Source organism: Notolabrus celidotus, chromosome 11 (assembly GCF_009762535.1).
Source record: "Notolabrus celidotus isolate fNotCel1 chromosome 11, fNotCel1.pri, whole genome shotgun sequence".
NCBI lineage: Eukaryota > Metazoa > Chordata > Actinopteri > Labriformes > Labridae > Notolabrus > Notolabrus celidotus.
Window position 1 is genome coordinate 34111304 of NC_048282.1, and position 14931 is coordinate 34126234.

Here is a 14931-nt window from a genome sequence, read left to right on the forward strand (position 1 = left end):
AGAGTTCAGACCTGATTTTTGAATGTTTGGACGGTTATTCACATCAAAGCGAGGAAAATATCAACAACAAGTCCTCTGAATGAACTATATCAGCGTTTCAGAGTTATTTTAATAGTCTGCCTTTATTTTTTAACCAAAACAAAGTGTTAAGAGAAGAATTTAGCTGTTATTTAGAGTAGCTAAGGTGCATTATACTGAGTACTGTCTTTAAATTCATATTATGTCTGACTTAAAATCTCAATCAGCATCCACATTTAACTTTATACTGTGACTCAACCAAAATTTAGACCCTAATGTATACATTTTTACTCCTCTACATTTTTCTGAAAACAGTATTTCTAAATTAACTTGTGTAAAAATTATTATTTTTTATGGTACTTGGAGAATCAGTCTGGAGAATGTACCAACATTCTGATAATCAACCCACATTCAATAAATCGGTTTTTTGTTTTTTTTTGGACTTTCAATTTTTATTTTACAAAAACAAAACAGTGGTGATACAGTTGTGCTCATAAGTTTACATACCCTGGCAGAATGTATGGTTTATTGGGTAGTTTATGTTGTCTTTATGATATAAAAAGAGTAAACACAGTTGTTTAATAAAAAAATTGCTTCACTCAACCACTTACCATGAGTGAAAAGCAAGTTTTTCTCTTATCATTCATATTCTCTGAAAAATGGCCCAAAAAATCACAAATTCTGCCAGGGTATGAAAACTTATGAGCACAACTGTATATGGCACACATCTGTTTGTTACAAATAAACCCATACCCCACCCTCACACACACAAAACCTTAACCAAGAGGGTTCAGCAGGTGTTATCTTCCACAGTGGATTAGAATATAAAGAAACATAAAAATAATAAGATCCAATTGACATAAAAATAAAAATCAATACAAAACCACTTCTAATTTTCACACTTGATCTTCATTCTGGCCTGTTAATCCCTTCAAGATACACACCCCACGTAGAAGATATTTTTCTGTTCTGTCCTGCATCCTGTAAGACATCCTTTTGTAGGATCCTGCAGCTCATACAGAATGCTGCTGCTCGAGTCCTAACAAGGACCAACAAAGTAGACCACGTCACTCCAGTTCTTAGATCCCTACACTGGCTTCCTGTCTTTCAGAGAATAGACTTTAAAATCCTGCTGATGGTTTATAAAGCACTGAATGGTTTAGGCCCAAAATACATTGCTGATCTGCTGCTACTGTATGAACCACCTCGACCTCTGAGGTCATCAGGTACTGGTCTGCTTTCAGTCCCTAGAGTCAGAATGAAACATGGTGAAGCAGCATTTAGTCATTATGCACCACATATCTGGAACACACTCCCTGAAAGCTGTAGGTCCGCTCCCACTCTCACCTCTTTTAAATCAAAGATTAAGACTTTTTTATTTACCACTGCCTTCCTATCTTAGATTATTTTAACCTACTTTAAATTAAAATTTTAATTTAATTTTTAATATATTTCTAATTTTCCTTTTCTTTTCTGTTTTATTATATGTGTCATTTTAATTATGTTCTTTTATGCTTGTCTGAATGTTTCCAATGCTTTTAATATTTTAATGTAAAGCACATTGAGTTGCCCTCGTGTATGAAATGCGCTATACAAATAAAGCTGCCTTGCCTTGCCTTGTATGCAGCTACTGTGCCCAGTTCAGTCAACCAGTTCAGAAAAGGAGGTTCTCCCAGGGTCTTCCAATTCCTGAAGATAATCTGTCATCCAGTCATAATAGCAGTTTGTATCCATTCGATCAGTGGTTTTGAAAAACCAGATAACACTGTAGAATCTCCTAAAATGTAGACACATTCAATACATCTTATATTAAAGTGTATATTTAATTATAAATATTTCATATTTATTTTGAGGAATCAAAAGCTCAAAGGTTGAATCTTAGTGACAAATAAATTAATCAATTTTCTTACATATAAAAGCTTGGACAAGAGGCATTAAACATGTTCCATTATCAATACAACGGCACTGCCTTTTTGGTATTTTGTCAGATTTAATCATCTTGTATAAAAGTTAACAGCAAATGAGCCTTTGTTTAACTTGGACTTTAACATTTTGCAATGACATCTGTAACTGGAAAGAGAAATACAAGTCATGGTGGTTAATTTAAAATGTATACCTGCTGTTGTTACATCCGATACCCTCAGTATTATGTCAGCACTTAGTGGTTTCAAATTTCCTCCCATCCTCTTCTCTGTGCATAATTCATGGACTCTGAAACCGGTTTCACCTCCACCCTAAACCACCAGAGGTCCCCATTTATTTGGAAATGATTCCATTTTGTATTTGTAGTGTGTATATTTTTAACCTTCAGTCTAACCTTTTAACTGTAATTTATTAAAATATAGTTGGAAGTGGACTGTGCATGTTAGCTGTTGAGTCTGCACTGATTATTCTTAGGTAAAAAAATAAAACTACATTTACTTGGAATAATTACAAACCATGTGCAACTACTCAAAGTTCAGTAAGAGATTAAGTTGAATGGATAAGCAGGATCCCTGTAGTGACAGCATTTTAAACCTTCTTTAGACCCTATAATTCATTTTAAAACTCACCAATGCTTCACCACTCAGTCCAGCAGCATGCCTTTAGATCGTGTAAATATAATTTGTGAAATCAGTGAAATAAAGTCAGAGATGAAAGTTATTAATTGTGCAATCATGATCAGGTTTTATTTTTGACACAAAAGGCACAGTTCACAGCCGAGCAAATGGAATGCATGTTATTTTAATACTCTTCTCCTTCATCCTCCTCATCCCCCAGACTATCAGCTCCCACCTCCTCATAATCCTTCTCCAGAGCAGCCATGTCCTCTCTGGCCTCAGAGAACTCTCCCTCCTCCATACCCTCACCCACATACCAGTGAACAAAGGCACGCTTAGCGTACATCAGGTCAAACTTGTGGTCCAGGCGAGCCCAGGCCTCTGCAATGGCAGTGGTGTTGCTCAGCATGCACACAGCCCTCTGGACCTTGGCCAGGTCACCACCAGGAACAACAGTGGGAGGCTGGTAGTTGATGCCAACCTTGAAACCAGTGGGGCACCAGTCCACAAACTGGATGGTACGCTTGGTCTTGATTGCTGCAATGGCAGCATTCACATCTTTGGGCACCACATCACCACGGTACAGCAGGCAACAAGCCATGTACTTGCCGTGGCGAGGGTCACATTTGACCAACTGGTTTGCAGGCTCAAAGCAAGCATTTGTGATTTCTGATACCGTTAACTGCTCATGGTAAGCCTTCTCAGCAGAGATGACAGGGGCATAGGTGGCCAGAGGGAAGTGGATACGGGGATATGGCACCAAGTTGGTCTGGAACTCTGTCAGATCAACATTCAGGGCACCATCAAAACGAAGGGAGGCAGTGATGGAGGACACGATCTGACTGATCAACCTGTTCAGGTTGGTGTAAGAGGGACGCTCAATATCAAGGTTTCTACGGCAGATATCATAAATGGCCTCATTGTCAACCATGAAAGCACAGTCAGAGTGCTCCAGGGTGGTGTGGGTGGTCAGGATGGAGTTGTAGGGCTCCACCACAGCGGTGGACACCTGGGGAGCGGGGTAAACAGAAAACTCCAGCTTGGACTTCTTGCCGTAGTCGACAGACAGACGCTCCATCAGCAGGGAGGTGAAACCAGAACCGGTGCCACCTCCGAAGCTGTGGAAGACCAGGAAGCCCTGGAGGCCGGTGCACTGGTCAGCCTGAGGACAGAGAGGGAGAGGTTATGAGTTAATATGATGGATAGCTATGTTATAACATTTTATTTATTTAAATCAAATCTAAAATTGATCTCTTGATATGAAGTTACTCACCAGTTTGCGCATCCTGTCCAGCACCACATCAATGATCTCTTTGCCGATGGTGTAATGTCCACGAGCGTAGTTGTTGGCAGCATCCTCTTTACCAGTGATCAGCTGCTCAGGGTGGAAAAGTTGGCGGTAGGTTCCACTGCGCACCTCATCTAAAAAGGTTAAAAAAAAAAATTAAAAATTAATTAAATTAAATCAACTGAATCAGGAGTAGTATTTTGAAATTATGCAATTAAATGTTCTTTATTACACATTACTGGCACTTACCGATGACAGTGGGCTCCAGGTCCACAAAGACAGCCCTGGGGACGTGCTTTCCAGCTCCAGTCTCACTGAAGAAGGTGTTGAAGGAATCGTCTCCTCCTCCGATGGTTTTGTCACTGGGCATCTGTCCGTCCGGCTGGATCCCATGTTCCAGACAGTAGAGCTCCCAGCAGGCATTGCCGATCTGGACACCAGCCTGACCAACGTGCACAGAGATACACTCACGCTGGAAGAAGAAGAAGAAGAAGAAACAAAAGGGGCGTTGTTACATCATCAATATAATCCTTACCATGTCTAATAAAATAATCTAGGTTAGTCAGTTTAAAGGCACTAGGAGGCAGTTTAAAAGAGAATGCCTTAAAAAGGTAAGATTAAAAAAGGGTGAGACACCAAAACATCATCAGACACATGCTGCTGATAACGGTTACAAAAACATATTTATTTATTTATATTTATAAAACATAAAGATATGCACACATGGAACCTGTATGCACTCTAATATTCAACGTGTGTTTAATTAATTGATCTTAAGAGGAGAAATTCGAAGGCAGCCTCCAGGTCCATTCAATAGATGGTTGAGCAGAGGGACGTGACTAGACTGAAAATCAGGCTGCTAGCTGTGCAGCATGCTAACTGCGCAGAGAAAGAGGCTGCTGCAGCAGCAGCAGCAGCAGCAGGGCGTCACTGCTGCTAGCTTACTCAGCTAGAGCTAACAGGCTGAACACGATGGCGCCTTTTTACAAAACACGACGAAAAAGATGACGTACGGTGTCGAGTGATACAAATACATAAAGGAAAAATCCCACTAATATAAAACTCACCATGATTATTGGAGGTTCGTTAGTCTGGGCTGAAGAACAGATAACAGATTGAACTCTCACACCCGGTTTTCAAGGAGTCCTGTGTAAGAAGCTTGTGCTGACTTTGCGCGTAGGGAGGTTTTATACTCCGCAATCTGCTCTATCGCGCGCAGCTGAATCTCATTGGTCGAGAGTCGCAGGAGCTTCTTTTCTATTGGATGAGACAGGACACGCGTTCTCCTTTGATCAGCCGTCAGTCACTGTAGCCTACTTGTGTTTTTTTCCCCCCCAACTTTATTGAAAATGTACATAACAAACAATGGGTACATTCATTGTTTATACAGTCTATGGTACATCCAGAGGGAGCATCAGACACTGGGGCGTTGGCAGGAAGTCCGGGCCCTGGAAAGATATCTCAGTGAGCCCCATCACCACAGCCAACCCTACATAATATAACATTGCTGCTATAATACTGGTTTATTTGCATTGTAGAAAAATGTATGCTTAAGACTATCCTGTTTAACTATTAGTTAACTTTAGCTACTTTATATTTATATTTAGCATTAAGATTTATATTTAGATTTATATTTAGCATTTATATTTATATTTAACATGTATATTTATATTTAGCATTTAGATTTAACAGGGATTTTAACTCAATATATTTTCACAACAAAATTAAATGTGAAGAAAATCCCAAATATTCCACTAAATGTCTTAAAAAGGTGACCTAAAAATGCACTCTAAATATTTATAACATTTTGGAGCTAAATGTGGAGAATTCTAGCTGTTGCTAATTTCTCCAAATGTAACTGCACTATATTGAACTTCAGGCTGTCCACCTCTTTAAACAAGACTATTTGAAACCAAGTGAGTTGTTGAATAACAAACAGGGGGCATAATTTGGTATAATCTAACCTCATGAAGTGAAATAAAACTCTAAAAACCTACAGTTTACTTTCAATCAGATTCAGCCACACTTGATGCTATGAAAAAATGACAATGACAAGCGTTTTTATGCATAGACAGCTGTTTAAATCACACTAATAGCCCATTGTATATGCATTTTTAACGTCTTAATCGCGCATCCACATTGATTGATCAAGGCTCACGGTCTGTCCACTCAGCACGAGCATGAGCTGCCTGCTGCTGACAGACAACTGCGGTCCAAACGTAAACAGAGGCTCACCTTTTTTCCAGAAAGGAATCCTGAATGTTTGTTTATATATTCAGACAATTTTAGTTATCTTATTGCAGTTATAACAAAACCAAAGACAAGCGTAGTAGAAAACACATTTTATCTCAGGCCCATGAAGGGCCCCCCTCCCCACTTTGGCCCCATGTAGTCAGTCCCACCCCCACCCCCCACTAAGACGCCCCTGATCACACATAAACAATCATTAAAGATACAGAACAATACAGCTTCAGTTTGTAATTTAAGGTAAATGAGAAAACTACATACATACATAGAAAAAAGATACACACTTTAAAATTATGAACAGTATTTACCCATTTGTCTTATTTCTATCATCATCTCGAGAAAACAGAGAAAATAAAATATATTTAATCATGTCCTTTATGGGCTTCTGTAGCTTAGTGCCAATACATAAAGGGTATACAACGTTTCTAATGTTTAGAGAAGATATCCAAAAAATAATAAAAAAGTTTTGACAATACTTTAAAAAAATTGAGCAATTTAATGTATTTATTGTAACTATTATTTATTTGTACTTTATTTATTATCAGTATCAGTACTTTTTAAATTGTACTGTTTTGTATGGAAGCCCTAAGCAGCTGTATCTGCTTTGTTTTCCCTTGATTACAAGCAATTTACTTGAGATTCTTGACTTGAGATTTCTCACAATCTTGACAACAAAGCTGATTTTCCCATTATAACAATTATCACAGAACTACACAGTTTGTTCGTCTCGTGATAATCTGGTGATCTGGTGAACAAAACAACAGCTGGTCACTGTGAAAGGCCAGACCATGTCATGTCATGTCATGCTGCCACTGTCCACACTAATGGGATAAATTAAGTCTATGTTTTGTTTTGTTTTGTTCTTTTGCAACTCAGGGGATCCAAGTTATGATCACCTGAGATTAAGTTGAGATTAGAGACTTTTTTTTTCCTTAACTTGAAATCACAAAGAAATGTACAGATGCATGTCATGAAGACAACCGTGTAGAAAAACCTCCTCTGGATTAAATTCTTTCACCTTTTTCAGGAAACAGCGCCACTAGAGGTCTCTACGTAACTGGAATTGCAGTATGGATCCTTTGCACTAATCTGGACAGTAAAGCTCTCAGCAGGCATCCCAAATCTGGACTCCAGTCTGACCTAATAGAATCCCACTGGGGTGCAGACAAAGCAGATTTGGGCTGCAGATTTGTTTACAACCTCAATCCGTTCGCACACTTTGAACAACTGCTTTCATTGTTGAGATGGAAACACATGCCTGATAGAGAAAAAAACAACAGATGGTCCTTTCAGGTCTTTATGCAAGTTCTCCAGAAACAGAAGACGTTCTTTATCAGATCACTTTTAAATGAACTGCAGTAAAGAAAAGTACCACTGAAGGTTTCTTTAAAGTCCCACAACATGCATAAGCTTTAATATCACCATCACTTTTTTATGACAGCATGCCTGACCCCATTCATTTTCTGCAGCTCTCTGCTGCGACATGAAACAATGTCCAGTGCATGCAGGATTAATGCAGACAGACAGTGTTATTTAGGTCAGACATGTTGCAAGCTAGTCCCCCTTCAAATGCCACATTAACATTTCCCCACTAGTAAGACCGTCTCACATGACTCCCACATTTGTTCACAGTCAATAGAGAAATTTGAGAGGGCTGGATTTTTAAGGATAGTCAATGAGATACAACATTTAACTTTACATCATCCTTTAGAGAACTATTTGGACTTAGTAGCAACACCATTCATTCATCATTCAACATTCATTGTATCACATTTCCTTTTGTTTGAACTTTAAAATAATTTGCACATTTATTTCATGAGACAGGAGCGTAGGAGAGGAAGGAGTCCATCAAAAATTGCAAGCAACCCTTTGCAAACTGGCAAAATACATAGATTTGGAACATTTGGACAGTTTGAGTGCTCTAAATTGTGACTTTTGAGATGCATCTTATTTTTGAGTCCTTAAAGAGTTCAGATAAAAGTATTAAAATGGCGCTCCTCTGTTGTATTGTGTTCTTTTAATACTCTTAATACATGTATTGTCTCCTAAGACTTCATCTGATCCCCTTTATTGTTCTCACCTATATATTTATTCATCCATGTACTTATCTACATATTTATCTATTCTTATCTCACTACTGAACATCCTTTTGTTTCTATTGTCTCTGATGTGATGCCTTCTTCATCTTTTTAAAACCTTTTAATGCTTTTTTAAAACTTTTTTTTTTCTCTACAGCTGTTTAAAGGTGACATATCATGCAAAATTGACTTTTTAATGGTTCTCTACCTGAAATATGTTTCCCTGGCATGTCTACAAACCCCCCAAGAATGAAAAAAATCCATTCTGCCCCTGTTTTGATTTCTACACCTTTCTGTAAATGTGTGTGAAACAAGCCGTTTCAGACTTCCGTGTTTTTGTTACGTAACAACAATATCCGGTCTGTCACGGAGTCAGAGCTCAGAGCTTGTTCAGCCCATAGACTGTATAAAATAATACTGAATCCCTCCCCCGTTTTTCATTACCTGCACAAATGTGTGCTAACAAGGAGCTTAGGAGGGAGGCATGCTAGTTGTAGGCTGTCTTAATAAACACAAAGGTCGGTTTTACTCCCCACGTCTGCAGATTTGAAGATATAGTGGATGATTTTTATTTGTCATGGATAAGTGCTAGCGCTAATTAGCATAGCCACATAGCTATATGTTCATAGCTGTAGCTGTAGCTGTAGCTGTAGCTGTAGCTGTAGCTGTAGCTGTAGCTGTAGCTGTAGCTGTAGCTGTAGCTGTAGCTGTAGCTGTAGCTGTAGCTGTAGCTGTAGCTGTGTACCAAGACACACGTTGACATACTGACAAACAAAACAACAAGAAACACTAAATCTGTGACCAATCCTTCATAAAAGGTCCTGCTGCCTTTCTGGCAGAGGTCGGTTTTACTCCCCACGTCTGCAGATTTGAAGATCTAGTGGATGATTTTTATTTATCATGGATAAGTGCTAGCGCTAGTTAGCATAGCCACATAGCTCCATGTTCGTAGCTGTGTACCAAGACACACGTCTACATACTGATAAATAAAACAACAAGAAACACTAAATCTGTGACCAATCCTTCAGAAAGGTCCTGCTACAGGCGCCTCTCCGTCAGGATCAGATTCAGAGGGTTGAAGTAACGCGGGTCTGTGAGCAGCCGTGTATATTCAGCCAACATGTAAACATTAGATCAACGTGCTGGAGAGCCGAGGCACATCCACTTCCTGAGGGGGCGTGGTCAGAGGGAAAACAGACTGTTCTGAGGAGGAATGAAGAAGAGGACTTTTCAGGCATGCCAAAATCTGATTACAAAGTGTTTTTTTGAGCATAAACTTTAAATACATGTTTTTGGGACCTCTTAGACCAATATATATTGATGAAAAAAGCGTGATATGTCCCCTTTAAAATATTGCGTTACCTTAATTCTGTTTAATTTGCTTCTATTCTTTTTGATGTTTTGCGTTATATTTTGTTTTTGCATTGTTGGAATTTTCTTCTTCTCTCTGGTTCAATGTTTATTGTGTCATCCTCCTGAGTTTTGTCTGTCAAAGCACTTTGTAAACATTTGTTTTTAAAGGTGCTGTATGAATAAAGTTAATATCATATTTATAGTGCATGACCCAAATCTAATTTCACATGACTTTTTAACTTGGGAATGATGTTATGGATTGAAACAGGTATTTCTCTCTTTAGCTACAGAGAGAATTCTCCCCTAGAGCCTTAGTTGGAAGTACCTCACAGAAAACTATCAAGCTGTTTGAATCCACATAAAACTGAACATCTCCATTGATGGTGATGTGGGACATGAGAAAGAGACTGTGTTGGCACCTGTTTGAGGTTTTTGCCTCGTAACTGTCAAAGTCTGTTGACATTTTCTTTTCCATTAACCAGCCTGTACCACGTTTCCTTTAGAGTTCAATTCATGTGCCATCTCCTTTGTCAGCCATTTTTTAAACCCTTCACCCGCTCATAATGTCAACATATATACATCATTTTTATTTGTCCTCTTTTTTTCTTATTTAAGTCTTTCTTTCTTTGATTTAAACTTTATTTCTGCTACTATTAATAAGCTAGTGTGAATCTAGTGAGTTCTTTCTACAACTCTTTTTGTGATTGATGATACAGCTACTGATATAGCAGCAACAAAAATGACTTATTCATGTCATATAAGACTTTACAGGTTCATGTTGTGTTATACAGGCTTATGAAGTGGGTTGTTGTTGTTTTGTGTTATTAATCTGAAACCTGGATTCATCTTGGGACATGTTAAACTAAAGGATTTCCACGTATGGTGAGACTATCTACACAAATGCACAGAAAAATAGACAAACAAACCGGTGACTGTGTAACAGGAATTTTATTCAGAACAGAGCCAAACTTGACATCGTCAGGGTTCGTTTTTGCCTGAACAAACTGGTGAGAAATACACAAACATTTGTTTGGAATGCATTGAAGAACATCTTGCTATCAAATGTTTCCTGTTAAATTAGTGCCTTTGTGTTTTATTTAATACTCCTCTCCTTCCTCCTCACCCTCACCCTCAACGGAGTCAACTCCCACCTCCTCATAATCCTTCTCCAGAGCAGCCATGTCCTCTCTGGCCTCAGAGAACTCTCCCTCCTCCATACCCTCACCCACATACCAGTGAACAAAGGCACGCTTAGCGTACATCAGGTCAAACTTGTGGTCCAGGCGAGCCCAGGCCTCTGCAATGGCAGTGGTGTTGCTCAGCATGCACACGGCCCTCTGGACCTTGGCCAGGTCACCACCAGGAACCACAGTGGGAGGCTGGTAGTTGATGCCAACCTTGAAACCAGTGGGGCACCAGTCCACAAACTGGATGGAACGCTTGGTCTTGATGGTGGCGATGGCAGCATTTACATCTTTGGGCACCACATCACCACGGTACAGCAGGCAACAGGCCATGTACTTGCCGTGGCGAGGGTCACATTTCACCATCTGATTGGCTGGCTCAAAGCAAGCGTTGGTGATCTCAGAAACTGAGAGCTGCTCATGGTAAGCCTTCTCAGCAGAGATGACAGGGGCATAGGTGGCCAGAGGGAAGTGGATACGGGGATATGGCACCAAGTTGGTCTGGAACTCTGTCAAATCAACATTCAGGGCACCATCAAAACGAAGGGAGGCAGTGATGGAGGACACAATTTGGCCAATTAGCCTGTTCAGGTTGGTGTAAGAGGGGCGCTCGATATCGAGGTTTCTACGGCAGATATCATAAATGGCCTCATTGTCAACCATGAAAGCACAGTCAGAGTGCTCCAGGGTGGTGTGGGTGGTGAGGATGGAGTTGTAGGGCTCCACCACAGCGGTGGACACTTGGGGAGCGGGGTAGATGGAGAACTCCAGCTTGGACTTCTTGCCGTAGTCGACAGACAGACGCTCCATCAGCAGGGAGGTGAAACCAGAACCGGTACCACCTCCGAAGCTGTGGAAGACCAGGAAGCCCTGGAGGCCGGTGCACTGGTCAGCCTGAGGACAGAGAGAGGAAGTGATGGTGAGCACATGAGGTAAGTGATTTTTGTATCTATTCAAACTGAAAGGGATCCCTTTTCTTATCAAGTTACTCACCAGTTTGCGGATCCTGTCCAGCACCACATCAATGATCTCTTTGCCGATGGTGTAATGTCCACGGGCGTAGTTGTTGGCAGCATCCTCCTTACCAGTGATCAGCTGCTCAGGGTGGAACAGCTGGCGGTAGGTTCCACTGCGCACCTCATCTAAAAACACAAAAATGAAAAACTGAATCAGTCATAGTTTATCACTGTTTACTCTTTTATTTCATATTTTCACAAACTTAAAACACGTACCGATGACAGTGGGCTCCAGGTCCACAAAGACAGCCCTGGGGACGTGCTTTCCAGCTCCAGTCTCACTGAAGAAGGTGTTGAAGGAATCGTCTCCTCCTCCGATGGTTTTGTCACTGGGCATCTGTCCGTTCGGCTGGATCCCATGTTCCAGGCAGTAGAGCTCCCAGCAGGCATTGCCGATCTGGACACCGGCCTGACCAACGTGGATGGAGATACACTCACGCTGGGGGGGAAAGGAAGAAAGGTTATTTATAGGTTCAATGTAGTTTTTTTCCCTCAAAAACTCTCAACTTTTAAAACTTGGATTCATTTTTTGGATTCTTTGTGATTGTATTAAAAGTAGATATAAGTTACATTCAGTTATACAAGTTTGATTGAATGAAATAAACATTTAATTCAAATTAAACAAACAGTCCTTATTCACTTCCGCTTCCGTTTTGACGGCATTTGAAATCTTGATTGACAAATGGGAAAACCAATCACAAGTGACAGTCTGACCAACGGTTGAAGGCCCTTCACTCCGGTACTGTACGTTTGTTTGAAAGTGTTTTAACCGTCAAAACCGTTAAATGGAGAATTTCAACATATTGAGGAAAAAGTTCAATAAAGTTTTAAAGTGAATCAAACGACAAACATCTCTAAAAAAGGAACATATTGCTCCCCTACACAGAAGTGCCCTTTACTCGCATTCATTTTTAATGCCTCGGTCGAGCTAAAAGCTCACTTAATCCATTACCCGAGTGGATCCGGTTTCTATGTGTATGTGGGACCGGCACTCCTCATCCTCCCTGCCGGTAAATCGAATCAACGTTAAGTTAGGAAACAGCCTTCGTCATGTAAAGTGATGAACGAGAGGGAGCATCATTTGACGCAGAGTTAGCCGCTAGCTAACATCATTCATTATTACTTTTTAATGTTATATTGATTTAAATGTTGCTTTATTATTTTACTAATTTTAACTGTTTATCTTATTTTATTTATTTATTCATTCATTTATCTATTTAAATTTATATACTCAGTTTTATTGACATTTTAGCCTTTATTCTATTTTCAATGTTTTCATTTTAATTATTCATATTCTTAATATTAATTTGATTTAATTACACATATTTTATTGTTGGTGTGCATTAGTCTCTATTTTAAAATCCATTTTAATTTTTTTTAAATATGTCTTGCCATTATTTTATTTCTGCTTCTTTCTTGTTTTCAGTCGCTGTAAAGAACTTTGGGTTGCATTTGACTTGCATTAAAGGTGCTCTATGAATAAAGCTTCATTAATTCATTAAGCTGCAGTCAATCATTCATTAGATGGTGGACTTCTTTAAACTTCAACTTCTTTTCAAAAGTTTGAGTCCCAAAATGACAAACATTTGCAAAAATAGATAACTCACTTTTAATTTTTTTTTAAAATGTTTCAAAAAACATTTTTTTTTTATTACTAGCTTTAGGTATTATCAATCAATTGAAGTTGGGTGGCTTTTACTAATACAAAATGACATTACTAATTAGCGGTATCTTAAAAATTTAACTTTATTAAAAATGTATATTCAAAGGAAATGTGTTTTTTGAAAATGTATAAAACGAAGATATCTGTTTTTGCAAATGAACTCTTCATATGTTGCTATATATATATTGTGACCTGCCAAGGGACTGCAGATGTAAATTAGCTTTAAGCTAACTCTGGTACAATGCATCAGATGGTGACATTTATGTTAAATATTGTACATGGTCCCTTTACAAATAAATTGAATAAATAAATAAAAATAATAATAATAATATATTGTATTTTTCCTGCTCCCATCAAACGAATATTAACTTTATCATTGTTTTTCTTACATGATACCCTTTTTGTTAATTACACTGTAATTGATTGTAATCTGTGTTTACCATCCTCATTGAGAGTTTGAAATCTTGTAAAATATTCAATAATTAAAAAAAAAAAAAAAAAAAAAATTAATATTAACTTCATCCGCCATTTTTTTCTGCGTAATATGACGTCACGAGATGGGTACCAAAAATTCAGACTCTGAGTTGTTTTGTTTTTTTAACCACATGGAGTCAGTTTCCCTGTTTTTACAATTCATCTAACCTCACATGAAAAGTTGTTTTCTGCATTAAAGTCGTTTCATCTGATTAAACCTCCAACTGTAACATCAATGATTAAATATACTTTAACTTTAAGACCATTATAGTAACGTCTCATAATCCCTCACGCCTTACTGTCCACCTCCTCTCCTCCTCCTCATCCACACACTGTAAGTCACACCCCTAAAGCACACTCACACTCACACACATTAAACGTGACTCTTCATCAAAGTCTGTAAAGTTGTCTCACCATGTTGTTCTGTTGTAGACTCGGCAGAGGGTTGCAGAAGCTCCTTGTCGGGGAGTCTTACAAATCGACAGTTATGGGGTCGATGTAAGAAACAATGGCGCACCAGAGGATGGATAGTGGTTTATATGCAAGTGCAGCTCCGGAGACACCGGCTGCCCTGACGCTATTGGCCAATCACCCTGTCAATCAGACGAGTGCAATGAGATCAGGTCTTCCTATTGGTTAAGTGGCTCTGTTCTCCTAATCCCCTCCTCCCATACCCCACCCAAATCCTCACATCCTCACGGTATTGTGCTGCAAGTATGGCGCCACTCTGCGAGGAGAAAGTGCTGCGTAATTTCCAGCGTGGCATCAGACTGATTCAACCTCCACTGTGAAATTAAAAACATAAAATAGCTCATCATATGGCAGAAAATAGAAGAATAAAATTATAGAGTGACAAAATCTAAATTAGTCTCATTGATTAATTCCAAGTGCCCATGCATGACTCATTCCACAGTGACTGATGCCTAAACATCTGTGTGAAGGAAATCCACCAGGCTGCACTTTGCTAATCCAACTTCAAATTTAGTCCCATCATTTACCTGACTTACAAACACAATAAGCTTCTTTAACACATTACAAATCTCCCACCAAGATTTGAATGCTGATATTAA

General features: G+C 39.1%; 2 protein-coding genes across 2 annotated transcripts; both read right to left on the reverse strand.

Moving 5' to 3' along the window:
• Window positions 1–2658: 2658 nt before the first annotated feature.
• Window positions 2659–5039, reverse strand: LOC117821007 (tubulin alpha-1C chain-like). The gene is made up of 4 exons (XM_034694993.1): window positions 4914–5039; window positions 4096–4318; window positions 3832–3980; window positions 2659–3720 (listed from the first exon to the last, which is right to left on the reverse strand). The coding sequence occupies exons 1-4, from the start codon at window positions 4914–4916 to the stop codon at window positions 2743–2745; spliced, it is 1353 nt and encodes a 450-aa protein (XP_034550884.1). The 5' UTR covers window positions 4917–5039; the 3' UTR covers window positions 2659–2742.
• A 5414-nt stretch (window positions 5040–10453) lies between these two features.
• LOC117821006 (tubulin alpha chain-like) lies at window positions 10454–14399 on the reverse strand. Its single transcript, XM_034694992.1, has 4 exons — window positions 14276–14399; window positions 11941–12163; window positions 11702–11850; window positions 10454–11602 (listed from the first exon to the last, which is right to left on the reverse strand). Exons 1-4 carry the CDS (start codon window positions 14276–14278, stop codon window positions 10622–10624), a joined length of 1356 nt encoding a protein of 451 aa, XP_034550883.1. The 5' UTR covers window positions 14279–14399; the 3' UTR covers window positions 10454–10621.
• Between the last annotated feature and the right edge of the window lie 532 nt (window positions 14400–14931).